At 46.6% G+C, this 25,035-nt stretch overlaps 1 protein-coding gene across 4 annotated transcripts in view; it reads right to left on the bottom strand.

Annotated features, from left to right (window-relative positions):
- Positions 1 to 15,204: 15,204 nt before the first annotated feature.
- The window catches only part of SEPTIN9 (septin 9), a 241,120-nt gene continuing 231,289 nt past the window's right edge, over positions 15,205 to 25,035 (bottom strand). For all 4 annotated transcript variants that reach the window (XM_090059005.1, XM_090059006.1, XM_090059007.1 and 1 more), the window contains 4 exons: positions 23,630 to 23,725; positions 22,315 to 22,411; positions 18,766 to 18,817; positions 15,205 to 18,049 (listed from right to left, as the gene is read on the bottom strand). In XM_090059005.1, coding sequence (XP_089915131.1) covers positions 17,914 to 18,049; positions 18,766 to 18,817; positions 22,315 to 22,411; positions 23,630 to 23,725 — 381 coding nt within the window. In that variant the 3' untranslated portion in view covers positions 15,205 to 17,913. The remainder of the gene's footprint in view (positions 18,050 to 18,765; positions 18,818 to 22,314; positions 22,412 to 23,629; positions 23,726 to 25,035) is intronic.

Here is a 25,035-nt window from a genome sequence, read left to right as displayed (position 1 = left end):
TCCTCAGGCTCCTCCCAGGTTGTGCACACTATGGCAGCCTTTTGCTCCACACTTTCGGGAAGGGAATGCTTCTGCTTACGTTGCTCTGACAAAGGCCTTGAGCAACTGTTACGGCTGAAGGGAGCTAGACCCTTCACCTTCTTTGTGACTGAGCTTGCTCCCTTTTAAGGCAGAAAACACAAAATCCTTTTGAGGTAGAGTGCACAAAATTAATGAACTTCCAAGGTGCTGGAGTTCGTTATCAGATAAGGGTGAGGTTGCATCAGTATTTCCATAGACAGTGTAAGTGTTTGTTTTGAACACATAGACAATTCTCTGTTTTTCACACAAATACCACTTCTCTCTGTTTTCTGAATGGCTTCATTCAGGTAACAGTCCCCCTGTCTAGCTCAGGAAGGTTTTCCAACCTTCCTATCTTATCCTCTCCAGCCAATAGGAATACTTTTGAAGGAAGCTACGCACACAATAAGGTGCCTGTCTTCCCTCCATCTTGAGGAGAAGGCTATTAAAGCGCTAGTTCGTCTGCTTTAAATGTTTAGTGTCTTAATACCTCAGTCTGCTTAGATGAACTCTAGTTCATATCTTTTGTCTGGGTTTAGAAAAGTAATTTGCAGGTATCTGTATCTCCATTTTCGCAATAATCTTGTTCTATATTACATATTTTTAATGGCTGACATCAACCACTTTAGTAATGACCCATTTTTTGTTTTATTAAAAATGATAATGCATCTTTCCTCCTTTGCATCCTGGGCATTTCAAAGAATAACTGGCGTGAAAAGAACAGGAAGGAGCAGGGGAAAGATGCACAATGGTAAATAATGAATGCAAAAGAGGAAAAAACTAAATACCATATTTACTTGAATCCAAGACAAGGTTTTTTGCCTGCCCCCCAACTTTGTGGCCCTCAGTTAGCATAGGGGGAAAAAAAAGCCCGGTCTTACACTAAAGGGCTGGCTCACGGCAGGCAGTGGGGGCAAGGGGCAGGCACTGGAGGCAGGGTGGGGGAAGTGGCAAGGGATAGGCAGCAGTGGGGCCAGCATAATGAGACATTTGTTTCTTTATGCTCTTTTCTGCAAAACAGAAAGGTAACTAAACATTGGAATCCACAATACTACGTTCACACTCATGCTCAAGCGCAACCATTTTGATTGAAGTTTTTTTTAAAAAACATTTAAATGAATCGCCTTCTGAACAGAATCTGAAAGCGGGAAGATTTCAGAAAGTTATTAACAACTGAAAACAGGGGGTTAGAATGGAATTGCTTAGGCAGCCTATGCTCTATCAGTGTGCTATCACAATAATAATGAATGCATGCATTATTAATAGAAATGTTTATTCTCATAACCAAATGCAGTGAGTTAATATTTAATCCAAAATCCGCATGAAACCCCAAGCTTTCCTGGTTTCACCTCCTTGTTCCCTTGGAAATGCCTGAGCTCTGTAAACTGACCTGGGACTTTGGCTGTTAGACCCTGATCTAAGAATCATATTGGTTTTTTCTGGCTTTCTGCATAAGAACCACACCTTTTGATCCTGTAACTACTGTCACTTGGGACCTACAAGGTTTCTTAGATAATCCCAGAGAGTCAATGCTTTGTAACTCACTTCACTTTGATATTCAAGGCAAAGCTGGACAGCCCACACATAAAAAGATAGACTTCCCTTTCTTCACAGGCTTAATTTCATCTGCAAATTAAATATATTGAGACAGATATTTATACTGGAATGTCCTGATCCTCCTGAGAGGACCACAGAGTCTCCCGGGTGTAATTCTGCTTCAGGAATATGATTTGTAATTTTGTCTTTATTCTTGGGGTGGTGGGAGAAGAGGGAGGAAATCACTGAGCTCGCTTTCCCCAAGAAATTATTCCCCCACATTAACCCAGGATTAATGTGATATAAATTGGCATAGCAGTGCAAAAAGGACTTAACTAGTTCTTTCTACTTTCATGTAATTATAATCAGCAAAGATATTTTAGGATGCATTCTTGAAGGGCTATATTTCAGTGCAGACTTCCTTTTCAAAATCAGGTTCCTAGACCTTGTTAAAGAGTTTTTCCAAGTTGGGTTTGTGATAGAAAGCTGTAAGGAGGGCCCTGTGGATAGGGGAACTGGAACAGTCAGGACTCTGGTAATGGTTTACAGTGGAGGTTGGCAACCTACGGCCCATGGGTTGGATCTAATCCACACAGCCATTTTAGCTGGCTGGTAGAACCAAGGGGCTTGTGCATCATTTCAGCAGCATTTCTGCAGTGAGGGACTTCATCCACATAGCAATGAGAAGTGGAAGCACTGCTGGGGAGAGTGGTGGTGGCAGCTCTGGCAGCATGGGACAGGTTGGAAACACAGGTTGGCCTGTGCTTGAAGCCAAACTAAAATAGCCCACCACTACAAAAACATTGCTGACCCTAGGTTATGGGGTTTTCATAGGTTTGAATCCAACCTAAAATAACAATGGACAATGGTGTTGGCTTTTCAGTTGTCTTACCTCTGGCCTTGTCAAGTGGGTTGTTAGTCTACTTCAAAAACAACCTTCTGAAAAGCCACCACTAAAATGACACCCATGTGGAGAGCATTACAGTAATCTGATCTTGATGGGAGAATGGCCTAGACCATGAGAAATGTAGAGGATGAAAAGCTGCTGTATGTTACCTAGTTGTAGGTGACCCTCGATCCTCTGGATCATGGCATACGCATAAGAGGTCAAGTCAGGTGGCTGATAAATCCACTTCTGCGGAGGCCTGTGGCCATCACCCCAAGACCTTCGACGCATACGCCTAGCCAGGAATATGGAGGAATAGATTTATAGATTCATAGAGTCAGATTCATAGATGGTTAGGGGCTGGAAGGGACCTCGCAGATCATCGGGTCCAGCCCCTGAAGAAGCTGCCCAAAAGCTATCATCCCCCTTGTAGACTATTGAGACAGAATCAAAAGGCCAGACCAAGTCCAGACGTTCAGTGCCTCAATGGCTGCAGCTTCTCCCAGCACTGTTGTGGTGTTTTATACGAGCTACCCCACCACAAGTAGCCCCACCATGTTGCTACCAGGCCCTCCAGTCCGATGCAGTTAATGGTCAGACAGTTACCTTAAAGAGACTTTCCCTCCCTAAATACATAGCAGACCCAGTTTTCAAAGGTGCTGTTCATCAGCTGTTCTCATTGACTGACTGGACCTGTAGGGGCTCAGTTCTCTTCAAAAGCCAGTCTTGAATACACCGCCCAAAAGGCAGAAGCCTGAGAGAACAGACAACCTTTGCAATGAGCCCTAGGGATCACTACATTTAGACTATTGTGGTCCCACAGATTTTCCTAATCAAGGGTCATCCTGCTAAGGACCCTGGACCCATCACCCACCATTTAAAAGCAATGCCTACTACACAGGCATGAACCTACTATTATCAGTGGTACACAGAGCAAGAGACACCTTCTCAGATAACCAGAATTTAGACTAGAGAAGGCTTCACGTCAGTAGCTTGGCTGGCATCCAGAAGCAAATAGGAAGCCGTTCTATTTCCCGGCTATTAACTTCCAACTGCTGCTAGGAGCCAGCTCTTGCAGCGTTACATGTATCCACTACTCACTGAGAGCCCCTTCCCTTCCTCAGTCCCTGTTTACCCAGGCCTGGTGTACCACTCTTCCTACCGTACCTTTTTTACATTACTGCCATCTAGCACCATCCCCTTATTGTGCTACTGTTTTCTAGTCCTACCCCGTAACCCCACTTACTCTTAAGCCTCACTCCTGTTAGCTATGCACAGCCAGCTTCAGTAGCACTGGCAATTCAGCTTACGTTTCATTAACAGCTGCTTTGGAATTGCTTTTAAAAGAAGCAGCTAATCCCAGTACCAAAGTACCAGTGGCAGTAGCACTGATAAGAGAAAAGGAATGCCTCTTAAGATGGAGGAAGATGAGACATTTTCAGTTCAGGTTTAATTTGTGGTTGTTTAAAGCAATCCTGAGCTTGGAGCTAAGATTTCTTTCTCTCCTTTTGGCAACACACCTGCACACCATTCTGGTGCGGCAGAGTAACTTGTGAGGACCTGCGCGCTTGTGTATGTTAGTGCAGAGGCGCTAAGTAAAAGTGTTTCTTGTGGGGCTGCCCCAGGCCATTGGGCTCTGTACATTGGTTCGGTTTTTTTATCATAGGCTGGTTCTAATGAATGGGGCTTTCCATTTCATTGTTGCGCAGCTTTTTCCAGTGGAGGTGGGTCATGTGCAGTGCTTTGTTATCAAAGGATTATTCCTGACAAGTTCTGGGCTTTATACTCTATATGGTCTTTGAGGAGCGACTTGTTAAGGAACTGCCCCGTGCTTGTTTGGTGTGTCAGGTGTGATCCATGGGAAGGAATGGTTCTAGACCCTATTTTAAAGCTCTGGGGGAATGGGCACAGGAATGATGGTTTTAATAATAATAAGATAAGGGAATTTGGTACATTTCTGCATGCTATGAGATATCTTTTTAAGCTTCAATAAACTTTTGGAGTCCCTGGGAAGCTTGTAATATGCCTTTGAAGAAAGCATGACTTATGAAATCACAGTTTTTAGCTGAGATGGGTAATGTTAATGAGAAAATATTGTGGTCGGTGGCTGCAATTCTCCCGAATCCCACAAGTTTGAAATTAATTATTCTCTTTTCCTAAATGAAGCGACTCGACACAATGCTGCTTCTAAATCAGTCTGACGGTGATGATTATTTATTAATTTGTAGAACACCATTCACAAGCTTTGCAAGATAAACAACAAACTAAAACGGAGTGAGAGTTACAAACACTCGCTTACCGGGATGGGGGAATCCGTCACCTAAGCTGCAACGTGCAAAGAATTTTGATAATAATATGATGCGTAAACAGAGCTAACTGCAACATGGCTTACTTGTGGGCAAACCATTTCTCAGAAAAACTGACCCACACTGGCCAGTCTCAGACCATGAGATTCATTTATTGCTATTAAGGGTTTAAATGGTTGTGCACCAGTATGTTGGAGCTCAGTCCGTGGTCCATGTTGTTCGCACCCAGAGTCAGCTGTGGCTGACAGCCCTAAAAAGGTTGCTCTCTGCCCATGCAGGACATGTGAGAAAAGGACATGCCTTATGTTGATTCTGGCCAATTAAGAGTAAGGCATGTTGGACTCTGAAATGCATGCAAGTAGAGAGTCCAGTGTGCAATAGATCACAGAAACCAAGGTATTTGAATAAGTCCCTTAATTTAGTTGTCCAACATAACATGCACAACCTATTTTTCAGACCCCTGAACATCTACACTTCCAGCTGAAGTTGAAAGCAGCTATCTCAATACTCAATACTTTTGAAAAAGCAAGCATATGGAAGCTAAAAAAACATGGCATTTTAATGAGTGTCCATTTCTGAAAGCATAGTACTTATCACTGGGAATGCTGAGGTTTAAGGTCTAGCTAACCTATGAGATAGAAATGCAGGCTTCCTAGGACAGCTGGGTTAGTTGGTCTGAGAAACTCAGCTGGAGCCAAGCTACTCCAGTTTCTCTGTTTTGAAACAACAGACAAACCAACTAATGCATATAGTCAAATGGTTGACCCAAGTCATACATGTTTTGCCATGCCTTGAAGGAGGATTAATTAACTACATCTATCATCACTTTTGTTCTACCAAATTTTTGGACTTCTCTGTGAGATTCTATTACCGTGAGACACTGGCTGCCTCTACCCTGAAGCTTTAGTAAAAGTCTTTCGTTGTTGCTGTTGCCCTAGCATGGGAAAGCCAGTGTAGACCAACTGTTGATGTTACCACCATCAAGGCACCTCACACTGAGCATGGTGGACAGCTTTAGATACTATATGGAGAGAAATGCCATTATCATAGGCATTTTATCCAGACCAGACTCTCCCTCATCCATGGTGCTCAGAATTGGTTTACAAACATATTTGGGTCACAGAACTTGATTCTCTTAGCCAGGACAATGGAGTTATATTATAACCTTGCAAGGGGAGGAAGGACCAGGGTTACTGCAGATGTTTTAACACTAAAGCAGATTCTTCACTGTATACTACCAGTCAACTTGAGCCCTGCTCCTTTCCACTCCAGAGATAAGAGTGCTACCCAGCGGTGCCTTGTATCTAAGGCTTCCCTCATTGTTGGCACCTGTATTATTATCTGGAAAGGATTTATTTCATCCTGGAATAGGTCTCCAATGAAGTTATTAATCAGAGAGATGGACGAGTACAACAGTTTATTGTGTGCTGTGGATGAATGATAAGTCTGAATACTGATGCTTTGGATAACGATCGAGAGAGAGAGAGAGAGAGAGAGAGGAAGAAGAGGGAAGAGCAGCATTGTGGGTAAATATGTGCTTCTGGTGATGATTACCCTAAAAGTAATTAGTTTTTAAATCAGGCAGACGTTTCAGGAACTACTCACTATGAGCTGCTTTAATTATTTATACTCCCTTTTATTCTTATTATTTATAGTCATCCTCTTTTGAAAGGGAGATGCTTTCTGGGGTGGGCCACTCAGCCTGAACTGAAATCCATCTCCAGCACAGCCTCACTGAGCACACATCTCCTTACGAGCCACTAATTTTAACAGCCACTGGATGGGGAAAAATAATAATAAACCCCAAAGGCCATGTTTTTCTTTTGCTGCTTTTTTGGGGGGTGGAGGGGTTTGGTGGCAAAGCAAATGGAAGTTAAAATTTTTGCCCAAGTTGCTCATTATTGAAAGTACAACTCTGCTTTTGCTTTGCAATTAAATTCTCACTTAGCCTTATTATTAAACTCAGACCACTCCATAAGCCATCAGGACAAAGCTCCTTGCTTTCTACATGCAGTATTAAGCCAGACACATTAGAGAGCTTTTCAGGGAATGCTTAGTCCCATGGAGCAGCCTCTCTTGAGAACACAGAGACTTGTTTTCTCTCTACTCTTTGCACAGAAGGAACATTAACTAGGAAGGCTCACTGGGTAACTGGTGCTGCCTCACTGCCAGCTGCAAAAATGCTTTTGTTTTTACAAGAAAATATGTCAGAATATTTTTCAGGGCCAAATACTAGTCAAAAACTAGTTTTCATCTCAGCAAAAACAACGCACATCCAGCAGTGCAGGAGACTTGGTATCATTCAGAGGCACCTGTTCATTGCTGATGGAGATGGAAGGGTGCCACTCACCAAACAGGGGTGCATAATGCACCATATGGCATCATCAAGAAAGATATTTACTTTCCATATCCCATAGAAAAAATAGTAAAGTAAGTTCCAGCAGAAACCTAAGTCAATAGCAAGAAGTGCAAATCAAGCATTATCCCTTTACCAATGTCCTAGGTTTCAGGGTTTTGCTGTCTTGTGAAATGCACAGAAAGATGTTCTAAAGTAAGATGCATCTGATCTCCTGAAAAGAAAAAAAATTACCTTTTAATTCTGGGTCCACCCATGTGTTCATTTGGCACCCCTCTCCTTGCCCCCAGTTGTCTGCCATCTTGGTGTCCTGTATGCACATCCTCCACATTGTCTGTGCCTCTCAACCCCCTGGCAGAGCTCCTCACAAAGGCTCTTGCCTACCTTGAGTTTTAGTCCCATTTAACCTATTTGTGCTATGCTTCCACTGGGGTATGCCTTCCTCTTCCAAACCCTTTAAGAAATATTAAGAATCTGGGCCAAGTGCTGCCATCATCACTGTACATCACTCTCCTTCCACCCACCCTTTGTCTATGAACCGCCTGGCCCTTCACTTCCATCTGACAAGGCCCTAGCACAGTGGTTCTTCACCATTTCTAACACAACACCATGTTACAGCAGATAATCTACGGATCATCCTCCTCCATCTCTCTCCCATTCATCTTGCCTTTAAGATATATAGGCACCAGGTTACAAACACTTAGCTTACTATGAGCACTATTGGAAACAAAGTGGACGCAGGAACTGGGGAAGTTTCTCCCCATCCCTGGCTTCATTTGAGATTTGCTGTAGGTTTGAGTTTAGGGCACGATACACTTTCTTCAGTAGGCTCCTTCTAAGTGTTTTGCATAGTCCCAGAAGTTGCCACTTGCAACCGCAATGGACTGGCACATCAATTTGTAATCACTGTGATGTTGTACACAGACATCACTCTTGATATTGTACATCCCTGCAAAGTTAGCTCGGTGCCAGTAAACATTCTTCCAGCTAAGAGTACCGAACATGGGATCGCACTTCCTGATGAGCAGGACAATCTTGGAGGGAGGGAAAAAAAAAGAGAGAGAGAGAGAGAGAGAGGTTGATGGTAGTCTTTCTGCCCTCTAAATGAAGACCCTGGCATCTGGGTGCTTATGCTCCAAGGATTTATAGTCTTCTGACAGAAGTAATGCTAAGGGTCTAACATAGAACTCAGCTGCTGACTGTGAACAATGACATCTATCTTAAGCACTTGTTTGGCTCCTATTACCATAATATCTAAACACCGCACAGGCTAATGCATTTGCCTTCACAAGAGCTGTTTAAAATAAGGAAAGTATTATTACCTCTATTTATCATCTGGGGACCAACACACAGAGACTAAAAGATAACTTTACAAAGATCCTTCATGGAGTCCATTTTTAGATGACCTGTCACATGGTGGAGTTCATAGACCCATGCCCAGGCTCCACATGAAATGTGTTAGAAGGGTTAGGGACCTAAAAATGGACCCCAGAGAAGCCAACAAACCAACTGTGGCACCTGTTTAATAAACCAGCAGGAAATGTCCTGGGGAGGGTTGAAGCCTGAAGTTGTCCCTCAAAGGTAGGTCAGAGCCTCTTTCTCCTTGGAAATCTCAGCTGTGAAACCTCTCATGAAATTAGGTGCCTAAGGCAGGGCATCTCTCACAAAAATGGGTGTGACAGCATGCCTGCCCCTGTACACTCATTATCCCTGTGGTTGGGGCACTTATCTGGGATGTGGGACTCAGATACCAGTGTCCACTCCAGTGAGTATGTGTTTATTTAGTAAAAAAATAGTTTCAAATTGACAAACTAGGAAAAGCCCACCAGAATGTCTAAGTCTAGATGACCTGGCACTCTCCAAATCAGGGAGAGGAGAGAAATATCTGGATTTAAGGCTAGACGTGAAATCAGGTTAGATGAGCAAGCAGAGTGGTGATGGCTTGTCACTACAGCGCCAGAGGCAGGAGTTGGACCCCCCTCTCCCTTCTCCCTCAACTCTGCACCCATGCAAAACACTGCCATCAATTAACCCAGTCTTAAATGAGCACCTCATCTTTTCAGCTGGGGACTCGAAGACAGCCAGACACAGTGCTAGCCCCACCATTCCCTTGTGTGTTGCTGGTCATGGTAACAGGCAATAGGCATGCCTAGAACTACAAATACCACTGGGGAATGCCTTCCTCTTCTAGACCCTTTAAGAAATATTACCTTGCCTGCAGACGGTGTTCTCAGGGGAAGCTGCAGGGTCACTCGCTGCGTTGCTGATCACTGGTTCACTTGTATGTTACCAGCAGTGAAAACAGAGCTCCCCACTCAGGTTGCAATCTAACAGTGCTGGTCTCGGACAGAGTTTCAGTTAGGAGTGCCAGGTGGACTGAAACAATCCCCTACATCTTCTTTACTGCACCATGAAAAGGGCAAGGGGGCAGTTGGCTCCAGCTAAGTCCCAATGAAATTAGCTGCCACTACATCTCTTTTATGCACTGTGAATACCTCTATTTTTTCGGCTTACACCACTGTTAATGCTCTCCAGCTCATGTCGTGGTTCCTCTCCTCAAAGCTGGCAGGGAGAGACTCCTTACTCTCAGCTCCCAGTGTTGAGGCAACAGGCCTGCCCACAAAGGATTTGGAATTGAATGCAGCTGAGTCCACCTCTGGCTTCAACTTGGGCCTGCATTAATCTCTCCCCTCCTCTCAAGGTCACCACCACATTCAGAGACAGGCAAAATCAAATCCAAATGTCTTCACCTTTTGAAGATGCTTGTATATAAGCCCTTCCCTCTCTGCAAGAGATTAATGTGCAGCTGCTTTGCAGTTTCAAAGCTGCAAGGGACCCATGAGCCTAGTTTAAGCTTATGCATGGCTAAGCTGCTGGGACTGCCAGTAGCTCTGGCTAACAGTTTTGCAAGGGGAAGGTTCAAGATTTCACCAAGGGCAAATTCACTTCCCATTCATAGCTTGGGCACAATTTCACCAAGTACCTCTGTGTTCTGGGATGTGGCACATTGGCATTTTCATATTTTAATAAATGAAAAGATATCGAGCTGCTCAAGTCTTGACAGAGCAGTATTTTATCACTCCATGCTTAGCATGTGTAAAAATGTAGCCACGGTCAAAGCAGCACACTGCACAAAACATTTCTGAACTTCCTCAAGCATCTGGCTTTATGGCTCTCCCCTTCATAAAATCCACCTTTCCATAGCCTCTGAGCATCTGGAAACCATTCACTGTACTGTTCTTGTGAAGAGCCCTTTGACCCAGACGCGCAGGTCCTCATCTGAGCTGAACAGGATTGTCCCTTCTTTGAGAAGAGGAATATGTTCTTTCCCCTTCCAAGCAGGGAAAAAACATTTCTCAGCCTGTCACCCAGCACACCTACCCTTCACCACTGGAAGGCTTGTCGAAACAGCTCAGCACTCTTTGGACCCGATCTCAGTGAGCCCTTTCAACTCCCCTCTCTTTCACTTTGTGCAGGAGTAAATGAGGTAAGGCTGAAATGGGAGTACCGGGAAAGCTTCAAGAAGAGTAATACCATTTTTAGGAAGAATCGAGCAGAGATTTCTAGAGAGAAAGCTGTTCAGTTCATTCCTAATTGCCTTATCTACACTAGTCCTTTTTCATGAGAACTCTGCTCAAGTGACCAGCTGCTCCTTGTAATTCCTTGAAACAATAAAAATCTCTCATTTTTGGCCTGGGTCATTTCACTACAGCAGAATATCTCTTGGCAGGAAAAAATAAAGGGGGGCATAGACTTTATTTGGACTAATGTGATTTTGGATAAAAAGGAGGAACTTTAATGCAGTGTTCTGTGAAGGATGTTAGCTTCAACTACTAAATGCTGGGGTAAAAAGGGATCAATTGGTCCAACAAAAGGTATTATCAAACAAATCCTGTTTTCACATAATCCCATGACCATCCTGGCTTCCAAACCATTACTATGCCCTTGATGGATGTGATTTTTCTTTAGCTGAAGCATTTAAGATTATTTTAAGCTTTAAGCTCTTAAGTTTCTAGAATTTTAAGTTTTAGTTTTTTCTGTAGAACTGAGTTTGCTTCAAAAATCATGACAAAAGCATGAGATACATGAAGGATGATTACGAAGTCTGATGCTGCTATGCTAAATGTAACTCAGCCAGTCTATGGGAGGTTGATAATCTTTACTTGTATAGTCCATTGGTTAAAGTGCTGACCTTATTGAAGAGTCTTGGCACTTAAAATTAAATCATTTCCTAGCTTAAAGGTTCAAAGCTAAAACATGATAGAACTGTTCCTATTTATGGCATATGTCTTTTCAATACTCAAGATCCACAAGTTACACTTTTGTGGAAATGAGAATAATGAGCTACAAAGTACAAACAACAGTAACTAGGATTTAAATTTGAGACACTAACAAAGGTCTTGATTTGTAGGAAGTATGGATGGTTGTTCTCCAAGAATCAGGCCACTTTAGAGAGGTGTCTTCATAAACAAAATCACTAGTCACTTCTGCACATTTTGGCCAGTGCTCCTAGCACTGCACCTGTGAAGGGCTTGAATGTACAATTAAACATTTTCTGCAAGTCTTCCAATGTCAAGTCTGTGTGTTCCTCTCCCCCTTCCCTACTGACTGCTTCTTTCCATCAAACCAGATACAAGACTACAGTTGGCAGCTTTATTGTCCTACCCCAAATGGCATGTTCCATTCACCTACCCGTTCCTAGATGGCCACCGCGCAGAAGTCATGAGATTCCAAAATCTTTCACTGAGAACAGAACTCATTCCCTAGGCCTGTGCGAATAGGCAGCTATCTGATTCAGCTTTGGATCCAGCCAATTCAGATGCCAGTGATCCGATTTGGAGCTCCACATCGGTTTCCTGCTTTGATTTGGCTGAATCAGCTCTGAAGTTTTGGAGCTGCTTCAGAGATCCGGCTATAGGGTGTAATGGGACATCAATGAAATATCTATAACTTCAGTTTTTTGCCTAATTTGGATGAAACACGCAGAGGTGGTAGCCTCTGGTGAGAGCATGAATCCTGCCAAGTTTCAAGGAGATAGGTGCAGGGGTTTGGGGGAAACTGCACACCAAATTCTTGAAAGCAAAACTCACGTCACGTGTATGTGTTACGCCGCAGTGGGGTGAAAGCTGCAGGGATGGTAGCCCCTGCTGAGGCCACAAAGCCTGCCAGCTGTTAAGGAGATTGGTGCAGCTCGAGGTACAGGGCCCCAGAACCCAGAACCCAGAAGCCCTGCACTGATCTGCTCAACAGCTGGCAGGCATCATGGCCACAGCAAGGGCCACCATCCCTGCAGCTTTCACCCCGCTGTGCCTTAACACACAGTGTCACCCATGGCACGAGTTTTGCTTGTCTGCAGCTTGAGGTGAAGTTCCCCCCAAATCCCTGCACCCGTCTCTGTGAAATCTGACAGGCTTTGTGGCCTCAGCAGGGGCTATGTCCCCTGCAGTTTTCACCCCACTGTGGCTTAACACACACACGTGACATGTGTTTTGCTTTCAGGAATTTGAGATGCAGTTTCCCAGAAACCCCTGCACCTATCACCTTGAAATGTGGCACAGGTCATGGTCTCAGTAGGGGCTACCATCTCGCATGTTTCATCCAAATCAGCCGAAAGACAACAAAGTTACAGATACTTCATCGATTCCTCATTATACTGTATGGCCAAATCGGCTCCAAATCTTTTCTGAAGCGATTCAGAAGCTCAGAATCGATTCAGAAACCCTAAAAAGCTTCCAGAGATTTAATTTGGATTTGTAGATTCAGCCTCCAAATCATCCAATCATCTCCAAATCCTGATCCAAAGATTTGCACAGCCCTATCATTCCCCTGCTGAACTTGCAGCAGCCTTTACAAAATTTCAGAATATAGAGGACCCTAGGAAATAGTTGTACTCCATTCTGCTGTACAGTGCATAGCACGGCTAGTGCATCCATTGAATGTTGCATTCCTATTGCCAGGGTTTGAACTACATTTTGACTCTTGGAGGGGTCTGCAAAAAAAAAAAAACAAAATTGGGCTGCCCATCATGATGCCCTGATCAAATCAGAGATCCTCCAGGTTATGATTTTCAAATCTTACAGGTAGGCTCTTGTCTCTTATGTGGGGGCTCAGGCCCCCCCAAGCTGCCCTGCAATTCAAACCCTACATACTGCAACTTCTATCAGAACCCCACTCCCCAAAGCAACTCTGCTTGGATCACATTGACGCAGCTCTTCTTTCCTTCTCAAATCCTTCTGTTCAGTCTTCTCTCAATCCCCTCTTTTCCCCCTCTGCCATACTCCTGCATCTTCCTCCTTCCTCTACCCACCCCATCATATGCTCTGTAACTGGGGTCAGCAACATTTTCTGGTGGAGGGCCACAATGACTCGGGTCATGTGGGAGGCAGGCAGGCATTAAGACCTGACCCCATGCTGCTGAGTGAAAGCTCCCCTTCTGCTGGTGCCTGTACCACTTGACTACCGTGCAGCACAAGAACCCCCCTTAGATGGCAGGTGACTGCAGTGTGGCACATGGAGAGCGCCCCACTGCCAAGTGCTGCTGAAGGTACAGCTTAGCAGGCTGGATCCAAAAGGCTCCTTGGGCTGGATGTGGCTCACAGTTCATAGCTGACTCCTGCTCTATAAAGAACAAGCAATAAAGATGATTTTTAAAGGTCTTCTCGATGATCAGGTCCCATGGTGGAGATTATTGTGCCTCAGCAGCCCAAGGCATTCTCTTTTTTCTCAGTTACAGTGAAAACTTTTGAGTCTTTGCCCACCAGGATCTAAAGACAAACAGAATCTATTGTGCCCAAAGCTTTGAATTCAAGATTGCTATAAAACAGCTGATCTCTCTTACCACATGGGCTGGAGTTTTCCAGGCTTCTTCAACCTTCTGAGCTTGATCCCAAGGTACCATCCATACTGGAAGAGGACTGACTGTCAGTAGTCCATTCATTGGCTAGATCTTTGCTAAATGAGTGCTGGTCCAGTAAAAGCCTTGACATAGCCTCTGGAGAAACGCACCCAGTTTTGTTACAGCAGCACCAACTGGAAGGGGGATGCCTTAGTTATCTGACTGAAATAAAACGGGTTTTAAGGAGGTGACTTGCTCATAGGCTTCATAGGCATTAGGGGCTGGAAGGGGCCTCGTGAGATCAGAGTCCAGCCCCCCTGCCAGAGGCAGGAGGAAGTCTACAGGGATCAAATGATCCCAGAAAGATAAACATCAAGTGCCTTTTTAATAAGTCCAGAGTAGGTGCTTGCACCACCTGGCAGGGGGAGTCTGTTCCAGACTGTAAAGAAGTTTTTTCCTTATATCGAATCTGAATCAGTCTTCTAGAAGTTTGTGGCCATTAGACCTAGCTATCCCTTGGGTAGCCCTGGTGAACAACTGTTCTCCCAGATCCTGATGCACCCCCCACCCTTATATACTTATAGGCTGCCACCAAGTGCCCCTGAGCCTTCTCTTTGCCAGGCTGAAGAGTCCCATGTCCCTCAGCCTCTCCTCATAAGACTTGCTCTCTTGGCCTTTGATCACGTGGGTGGCTCTCCTTTGGACTCTCTCAAGCTTACCCACATCCCTCCTGAAGCGTGGGGGGAGACGGGGCACAAAACTAGATGCAGTAAGGCTGAATAAAGCAGGAGGATGACATCCCTGGTTTTGTTCAAAATACATCAGTAGATGCATGCCAAAGTTTGCCTGGACACTGGGGCTAAGTGGATAAATTCACCAAGGTGCAGCACCCAATAACTACAATTATTTACCAGAAGGAAAAACTTGGTCCAATAAAGAGTATTATTGTAGAAACCCCCAAAGGGCCCATTATTAGCCAGCAGGAGCACTGCTGTTAGCCTGATCCCGACATTGGTACAGTAGTTTATCACTGGAATCTTCTGAATTCAGAAAACACAGTGCCCCCGATTAAATCCCAAGCACTGCAGCTGCCAGCTCTTGGGCTGGGAAGTGAAGGACTCCCGGAAACCTCCCCCCACCCTCCGCCCAGTTCAGTATCTGACAAACCAACCACCTCTCCAAGGTTTGGCAGTTCTAGCAAGAAACACACACTTCCACATAAACCTCTTGGCATTTGAAACATTTATTTTGGGAAATACATATTAAACACTATTATTTATACAAAATGGACTAAATTTGTCATAATGCATATAACCCCAAAAAGGCCATTTTAATAGATCTGGATGAATTTTTTTATTTTATTATTTTTTTTTTATCTATTTTTTTCCAAAAATTAGATTACAAAGGAGAAAGCGGCATGTCTTGCTTGGCCCAGCTTGAGATACTGACTAGGAGAAGGTGAAGATGGTGACATTTGCTGAAGTGCATCACACAAAAGGCTCTCTCCCCCTAATAATCTTTTAAGCACTTGAAATATATATTTTTTCACTTAATACACAACATTTTCTGGTTTTGCTAAAATATAGCAAGTCAGCAAGTAAATAATTATTTGTCCTCAACTTAACAGCTCAGTAAGAATTCCTACATTTTGTTGAAGAGTGAGGGGAAAGGACACCATAGTGAAAGGGGAAATACAGATTTTACTTGCAATGCAGGCACACCTGCACACACACATTCAAGACCTGTCCCAGAGCCCATCAGCACAAAGCATGAAGGAAGTGATCTTGCTAGATGCCACACCTCCCTCTGCTACCATCGTGCAGGACTGGGCCGAAGGTGACACAGTTGCTATAGCTTCCTGTTACCAACCAGGCGTGGGCCACCACGAGTGGAGGGAGGCAGCCCTGAGCAGCCCACCTGGCTGTGCCTGTGAAGAGATAGATTGGAAAAGGAAGTTGCAGACACCCTGCTGATGCAGAAGGGCATGTGGGCCTCCCAGCTGAGGCGAGATCTGCATCTTTCCAAACCGTCTCAACCGTCTGTAAACACGCAACCCAGTCAACTTGCTAAAAGGGGACGCTCTGTGTGTGTTCTGCAGATGTCTCCATCAGGTTACAAGTTGGACCCCCAGCCATGCTGGGGGAGCACTGAAAGGGAGTGATGTAGGCAGTCTTACCCTGCTGAGAGGGGTCAGAAGGCTTATGGAAGGCAGGCAGCAGAATTGCTTTTGACAGTGGATTTTTAGAACAGAAATCTAAGAGGGGGTGCGGGGGGCAGGCGCTGCTACAGATCTCTGCTCCAGGATCACTGTGCATGTGTGCTGTGCAGCTACTATTGGCTTGGCCTCTTGCACCGTCTGTCCTGGAGCTGGATGTAAGCATGAGGCATTTACAGGAGGAGATCCAGTCAACTGGAGCATATTAGAGATCAAGGACCCTACACTACAGGGAGAATGTGTGAGACACCAGCCCAGCCTTTCCTACAGCTGAAGGCTTCTAACATGCGTGGTGACATGCAGTGCTCAGTCTGTATGTGCACATGGTCCCCTAGAGGAAGCATTAGCCAAATTAAGGAACTGGTTATATACATACAAGTTGCACAGGTAAAGAAGAAAAGAAAAAACAAAAAACCCCCAAACAGCCTTCTCTGGCTCATTGAAAACCCAATACATCACCTAGGTCACACAGTACAAGAACTCCAGCCCCTGCCCTTGCTTTGCAGAGATGGTTCCATTCTCAGCCCCTTTCACAGCCAAACATACTCTGAGCCTTCAACACACAAATGTCCCATGGAACTAAAAATAAATACATGTCTTTTCCCAGGAGACCAGCCAGGCACAGTGCCCAGGCCTGGAGTGACAGGGAAAAGCTGGAATCCCTAAAAAAAAAAAAAAATCAATCTGTACTGGCATGTGCCAGGCTGCACAGCCAGGCAACACAAGCTCTCCTTTCCCCTGAGCTATTGCATGATAACTGACTGAAAAAGGCACTTCTTCCCCAAGCAGGCAGTTTTGCCTGGCCATGATTTAGTGATAGGTGAGTCCAGACCATAATGTTCTCAGCTTATTGCATGGAGACACGTGACAGGGTTTGGGGAGAGGGGGCTGGCTAAGCCCTGAGAGCTGGAGGAGGAAGAGAGGCAGAAGGCAATCACCTTCCCAAACTCTCCATGTCACTGTGCCTCTCTTAAGGAGGCTACATTCAGCAGGAGAAACCCTGGCCTTCAATGGACGGAGAAATAAACAGCAAAGTCACGAGATGAAGAGGTATTTGGCCCCTGGTAGTCACTGAGTTGCAACAGCCTGTACCAACAGGAAGTGTGGCAGCGAGGAGGACACATAGCCCCGTCTCAGGCGCTCCCATCCCATGGTGCCATTTCACTCCACAGAAGGGACAGAACTAGATTTTCACCACTGACTTCCTATAAGCAAGAGGGGGAGAAGAGCCCTTACACATTAGATAGTTCATTGCAAACAACCTTTCTGGCTTAATCTACCTCCTGCTGAAGCCCACAGACATCTTTCCATACTGAAAGCTGGAGCAAGCCAATAGCAAGGATGGGGCTCTTCCACTCATGCCAGGGGTTACACTTTGGGCTAGCATCAGAAAACGGAGGCCAACTTCACCTTGAGACAACTCTCTCTGCACTCCCCTAACACCACCTCCACCCCTGCAGCCCATCACAACGCCCAACGGGGGCTGAGAACGGAACCCCTGCACTGCAAGAGGGGCAGTGCCAGGGGACTGGCAGTCACCACCCTCTTCCTGACAGATAGGGCATCTGGTTATTTGGTCAATTAACACTGGCAGTGCTGGGGAGGGGGGACGGTGGCAATGGCATAAGAATTATATAAAATAAAAAGGGGGAGGGGGTTAAAAAAAAAAAAAAAAGAGCGAGCGTGAGCAGGCTAGGTCCTGGCTACAGGGTGGGATGGTTACATCTCATTGGCCACCAGCTCCTTGTCGGCCACACCGTTGGAGAGCGTGCTCTGGCCCTCATTCAGCCTCTTGACTCTGTAGGCCTCGAAGTGGATGTTGCTGGTAATGTCCTTGATGTTCTGCATGTGTGTCCTGAGGGAAGCAGAGAAGCCTGGTAAATTATCCCTTAGAGCAGGGGTCAGCAATATTTTTGGGCAGAGTGCCAAAAACAACCAAAACTTCAACTTGCAAGATGTTGGTGTGCCAGGGGTGGATGACAGGGGAATACACGAGGGGCCCAATCCTTGCTGTTGGCATGTAGCCCCAGCCCCTCCCCTGCCATCCACCCAGAGGTATGTGTGCCAAGCAAAATGCCTTTGAGTGCCACACTCTAGCACCTGTGCCGGGGGTTGCCTACCCCTGCCTTAGAGTGTGCATACATGGCTGCAAATGGGGTTAACAGCACCTCTTTTGCTCCAGCTGAGGATCATTCACTAACTCACTGAGAGGAGGGCAGAAAGGTGCGTCTGGGGGACAGGCTCTGCAACACGGGGAACACGGGGACAAACCCATCTTTGTGGTGCCTCTACTGGTGGCCTGTGGGTTTGCCTGTGACAACAGAGCTTCCATCCCATTTACTGTTTTTGCTGCCAGTCAGTGTATGTGAGGGGTCTTCCAATTCAAGAAGTGACCGGTGCCTCAGCAGCTGCTGGCCTGGTGCTCGGTGAGGAGTACCAGCTGAGCAGATCCAGAGGCTCATGCTCATCCAAGCACATGCTGGGCTCTGCCCTTCCCTTGGATGCCACCTGCTGGCAGAATACTATTTGAGCATTGGAGCTGGTTTCTCACCCAAGCGTATTTATACCGACCTGATCAGGAGATCCCGCAGGTAAGCAAACTCACAGTGTGTCGTGTTCTCCACTGAAAGGGAGGAGAGAAGGCAAGCCATTAGGACACAGCCCAGCACAGCCATGTTTCCTAAGCAACGTCGCAATTTCAGGACAAGAAGGACCCTTGTCTTCCCCGTCAGGGTTCCTGCTAGGTTATTCAAGCCCACTGTGCTCTGAGCTGGGGGCTCTGATATAGACCCTAAGGACATTGGGCCAAGGGATCTTATGGATCCCATCACAGAGGGGAAAGTGCTTGTCCTTTTGCCAGCCACAAAAGAGCTTTTATCCATGTTCCCTTTGTTTCCTCATGGCTTCTCCTACAGTAGCAAGTTGGTGCCTCTTCCCAGCCCAGCCATCCACAAAGGACTTTATGGAGAAGGGACTTTAGGGAGATGATGCACTATATGCCTGCAGCAGGAGATAGGAGTTAACAAAGCAAAGGATCGTCTAGTGGCTAAGGTACTGGCCTGTGACAAGGCAGTCCTGGATTCACCTCTGGCTTTGCCAAAGACGTTGTGAGAGACAGAGAGCGTGTTTCAAAGCATCTTAGATCCTTTCCCTGCCTCCTGCTATGGACAGAGGAGACTTAGACAGCTGTTTTACAGGTACTCAGAGTGGGGAGAGAAAGCCTTTAACAATCTATCAACTTATCACCTGGGTCTCAGTGCATTGTGTGTTTGAACTGTATTGTTTATCTTTTTGATAAGAACAACTCCTTGAAGGGGGAGGAAAGTGTCTTCCCTTTTGCTTTCTACAGAAATGAACAATGCTCACATAGCAGGCAGATGAATGACACTATGTCTGCAAAATAACCAGTGATAAATGGTGAATCCTTGAGCCTCCCTATGTTGAAGGCAGATACCATGCATTTTAGACATGACTGGCATTTCTTCTGCATCTACCACCATCAAGCCTGTGATTTCCAAAGAGAAGGCCACTAGGGGGCAGCACAGGGTTTAAAATAAAATAGGTTTTCCTGGCATTTGTGTTAAGTGTGTGTGTGTGTGTATATATATATATATATATATATATATATATAAAAAAAAATAAAGAACCATAAATGAGGGGGCAAATTCTTTGAAATGCGTGTGGAGGTGAACAATGAAGCAGTAAAGTCACATGGGCTGTTTTCCTGGGTACTTAGTGGCCATGGAGAACAGAATATGTGCTTCAGCATTGGGTCGGCTTCCCAGGCTAAATGCTGGTCAAACTTAAATATTGGAAAGGAAAAAAGAAGGACAAAGAGAAAAAGGGTAGAAAGGAAGGGGCATATGCATGCATGGAAAGGAGGGGAAGAGACCTTGCAGGTGTCCCTGATGGGGCATTTAAACTGTGACTTATGGGTGCTGAGACTCAGGCAGTGTGTAGACTCACACCCCAACACTCTGGTCTCAAGCTCCTGATGTAGCCAAGATGGCCTGTGAGATGCAACCAGTGAGAGCCCTGGGAGCTGGCCATGACCTGCCCTAGAGGACAGCCATCCACAAGCACTTGCACGGCACAAGTGAAAGACAATGGCCTCAGATCAGAAAACAGGGGCAAAAACAAAAAAGGAACAACGGGTCCTCGGTTCCCTGTCAGGCCCCTGAAAGTGCTCTGAATTGACCCCCAACTCTGTAAGAGTCTATAGGAGCTTCTCTTTGCTTGGTCCAACTTTCTATCAACCCCTGGCACCCTGAAGGACACCGAAAGGAGCAATGCTTCGGGAGGAGCTGGTGTGTTTGGCAGCAAGAGGGCTGAAGGAGCATGGAGGGCACCTGAGAGGCTGGAGTCTTTTAAGGCCTTGTGTGCAGTGAAGGAAGGGGGGCTCCTATCTCTATTCAAGAAGCACTGTGGAGGCCGCAGCTGAGATCAGGCTCTATCAGGCTAGACACAGTACATAGAAAGCAAGGGACTGCTGGCCCTAGAGGGCTAGTCCAAACAGAGAAGGGAGGAAGGGTGGCAGTTCATAGATTTCATAGACATTAGGGCTGGAAGGGACCTCAGGAGATCATCGAGTCCAGCCCCCTGCCCAAAGGGCAGGAAGTCAGCTGGGGTCAGAGGATCCCAGCAAGATAAGCATCCAATTTGCTCTTGAAGGTGTTCAATGTAGGTGCTTGAACCACCTCTGCTGGCAGACTGTTCCAGACCTTGGGGGCTCGGACAGTAAAGAAATTCTTCCTTATGTCCAGCCTGAAACGGTCTTGCAGGAGTTTGTGACCGTTCGACCTCGTCATCCCTTGGGGCGCTCTGGTGAACAAACGTTCCCCCAGATCCTGGTGGTCACCCCTGATAAACTTATAGGTGGCCACCAGATCACCCCTGAGCCTGCGCTTTTCCAAGCTAAAGAGTCCCATGTCTCTCAGCCTCTCGACGTAAGATCTGTTTTCCTGACCTCTGATCATGCGCGTGGCTCTCCTCTGGACTCTCTCAAGCTTCTCCACATCCTTTTTGAATTGTGGAGCCCAAAACTGGATGCAACAGAGGCTCTCAACATAAAGTGATTCACTGAAGGCTGTCCAGCAGGTCACAGGCAGAAGTCACCCAGACCAGGTGTGGCACTTGGAGCAGTAGACCTTGCTACCCCCTTCTGACCACCTCTCCATGGCCAATGCTTCCCCTGGGATTAAGGGAATGCACATGTGGATGAGACCCTTGCCATGGCCCCTACCCCACTAGCACACCTCCTTCCGACCCATGGTCAAGGTCAAGTTTTGCAGGAAAGGTCATGCACAGTGCACTTGGCATGTTTCCTCCCTGTTCTTCCAGCATGTGGGACAATGAAGGTGAGGAGGCAAATGCAGCCTCATGTTTTTCTCATAAAGTACCCTCAATGGGTTCTGTGTCCTTTCAGCTCTACCAAGCCTGACATGGAGCTGCTAGTCTTCAGTACAAGGCACATCAGGAACCGTAGAGCTCCCCCTCTCCTCCCAACTGACTCTTACCGAGTGTCAGCTCCCCTAGCCCACATGGCCAGGACCAGCACTTGGAAATGAGCACCAGAAGGACTTGTCATTTCATGAGATCAGTAATTAAAGCATGGTTTGAAACTCAGAGGTGCCCATTTCCCATGCAGCCTACTGGGGATTCAGTTAGCTGGGGCTTGTCTGCTCTGCATTGCTTCATCTTTGGAGGCTACGGAGGGTGATGGGAGATGCTGCCTGAATAATCTCAGGGACTGAGCAGAAACAGAACAGGTAGCAGTAGTCTGAGCTCATCTGCATGGCCCCACCACTGTTCTGAAGGGGTCTCTTGCCTCCTGTGTCTGATTCTCTACTGATGGAGACTGATGAGAGTCAGTCCTTTCACATTGGTCTGGTACCAGCCACCAGACAACAGGGAAGCCTGGGCCTGGACAACTCTCCCTAGCTCTCCAACACCATGGACATGGAGCTGCTAGTCTTCAGTACAAGGCAAGAGTGCAGCGGTGTGTACTCCAGCCCACATCCACTTGTTATATGTGGGTTTCTATCGACATCCTCTGGTCCTTTGGCTGAAATCCCAGGCAAAGACAGACATGGGGGTACAGAGAGAAACAGCAGCCCCTACCTTCAATGGTGCCCCACTTTGTTTTTCTTCCCAGGATTCTTCTTCCATTAACCTGGTATTCCTGGTCACTGCCCACCACCGCAAATGGAATCATTTCCTGGAGAGACAGAAGTGGCACTCACTGAACAGCTCCATCCTGGGAGCCAGCAAGCCGACCAAACTGAGCAAAGTCTGTGACCATTATCACCTAGACAAGCAGCAAAGGCTCTGAGGGGGTGGCTGTCAAACAGTTACTAGTTCAGTCTTCTGCCTGGCCCATGGGTGCTTTCCTCCTAGGACATGCACAGGGGAAGGCTGTTTTTACCACAGATTTCTACAGAAGGGTCTCCTGGTTATCTTGGTGCTTCCTCTGCACTTGAGCAATGGGGGCAATGCATCCTCACACTGGACAAAGGACGCTATAAACCCAGCACCACTGCAGCCTGCTAGGCCAAGCCAGGAGTCAGAAAGTCTCCCAAGTGGGGAGCAGCAATTACTCATAGCTACATTTAACACAGCAGAAGTGAAAACAGGGACCTGGGGCCTTGTAAAAGCCAGGCAAGGGGCACAGGGCATCAGAAATGCAGGGCAGGTTCTGACAGAGCACTGCTGGCACACACCATCCCATGGGGCCCTTCTGTTGCAGCGGTGGGCATGGACACACATCTGCTAATGCACCTCAGTCCTGGCTGCTCCGTTCCAGTAATGCTCTCTCCTGTCATGGACCTCAGCTGGCCACGAAAATGGAGGTGCTCAAAGAGAAATGCTCTTCTGACAACAGATTCCTCAGCCTCCCTGACAGCTGTTCCCAGCAATTAGACAAACACTATTACCTGAAGAGCTTGTGGAAAGAGCAACAGCATGAAGGGGTTCCTTCACCCATTTATTAAAGGTTTTTGAAAGATTAAAACACAGGTGGAAGCTGCAGTCACACCTTAAAAGGTGACACAGTCTGGAACCAGAGTTGGTCTCTTCACAGCCAGACTGACCCTTAATAAGGCAGCTGGAGGCACATAACAGCCTCAGCCCCACAAGGGTCTGGTCTCTTGATCTAGTGTCGGGGATCCAGAACCAGAGGGAATGCTACTCTCTTCTACCTCTTCTCCCAGTGGGAAGGTACAGCAAAACTTCAGCAGTCTACTGCCACAAGGGAAGGGCTCAGCATCCTGCCTGTAAAACTCATGAGAATGGGGCATTGGCATGAAAAAGCAGGGAAACAAGGACATCAGGACATTTTGGGGAGTGTCCCAATATTCCTATGGCTTTGGAGGTGTAGGTCCCAATCCCAGAGCATTTTGGCCCAAAAGCACAGCTGGGGAAAGCACCAACCACTTACTCTGAACTTCTCATTCACTAGCCGGTCCTCAGGGTCTTCATCAAACTCCTTCTGAGGATACACGTCAATGCCATTGGCAAGAAGGTCGGCTGTGATCTGAGAGAGGCAGAGAGAAAAAAAATCAGATTTCATACCGGAGGACCAGCAGAGAAGCAGTCTCGGAGGCACTGTGGTATGACTCTCAGCCTACCCAGCAAACACTTCCAGGCAGCACCCTGGGTTGTTCTAGGATGCTAGGAAAGCCCCTAGCCTCAGTCAGGTTGGAGGAAGCCAGACAAGGTTGCTTTGCCCCTCCCTGCCTCCCTCCATAACCCTAGCTAATGGGCGTGTTTCAGTGCTAAACCCCACCCAACATATGCCCAAAGTGCAAGCAGCAAAGTCCTGAGAGACCCTCACTCTGCTCTGGAGCTGAGCAGAAGGACAGATTACGAGCACAAGCCCAGCAATCCCCAACGGCTAAGTCTGGCTGCCTTACAGTGCGTTTGCAAGTCACTTTCCAGAATTTGTTCGCTCCTTGGAAGAGAAACCAGAAGCCACATGGGGACAGGCACATCTAAGGCTTGATGAGCTGCTAATGTACGTATTTGTGTTTTCTATCCAAACCCATTATTCTCTCTTTTAAATGTAGGGGTTGAGCCTGGCAACAAAACCATGTGCAGGAAATTGTCTCATGACACAACATGCCTCAATTCAGCTGCACAAAGTAGGAAGACAACAAGGCCCCCATAGTCTCAGCTACTGCCATCCTGACTGGAATCCAAGGACCTCCAAAGCTAGTTCAGACTGCAGGGACTTGGCAGCCATGCTTAGTGGTTGGGGAAGGAACTACAACTTGGGCACAGAAGGAGGAACATCATGCATTGATTAGCAGAGTTTGTTACCATGGCTCAGGGAAGGTAATGCCACAAGCAAATAGGCTAAAACAGCCCTGAGAAGTCCTGGCCAGACCAAGGTGACACCCAAACCAAAAAGGGCTTAAAAGTTGGAATGCAGCATTGGAAAGGCTGCAGCGGATGAAAACTTTTCAAGGGAACCTTGCTTCAAAACCTGATGTCCTGGGTACCACCAAAAGCTGGGGAAGCTGTGCATCCTCCCCTTCCAGACACCTGACTCGCCTCCCTCTGCCCCCACTTCAGGTCCATGTCCTTGAGGCAGAGGTGATGCATACTGGCAGGAGTGGACAGCGGAGTGTGGGTCCTTGCTGCAGTGCATCACTCCCTCCCCAACATGGCAAATAGCAGGTCACCCAGCTCTGACAGGGCTCCTTCCCACTGGGAAGGATTTCAAGAGCATGGTTATGAGCAAAAATGTAAAGCAAGAGTCAGCTTCTTTTTTCACTTATCTATTACCTGGGTCAACTATTGGTCAACGGCGATCTTTGCCACCCAACTAAAGGCAGACTCCAA

The sequence above is a fragment of the Crocodylus siamensis genome, chromosome 8 (genome assembly GCF_052110815.1).
Source record: "Crocodylus siamensis isolate JL-2025a chromosome 8, ASM5211081v1, whole genome shotgun sequence".
Lineage (NCBI taxonomy): Eukaryota > Metazoa > Chordata > Crocodylia > Crocodylidae > Crocodylus > Crocodylus siamensis.
Note: the sequence above shows the minus strand (reverse complement) of the source record. Positions and strands in the feature narration are given on the sequence as shown.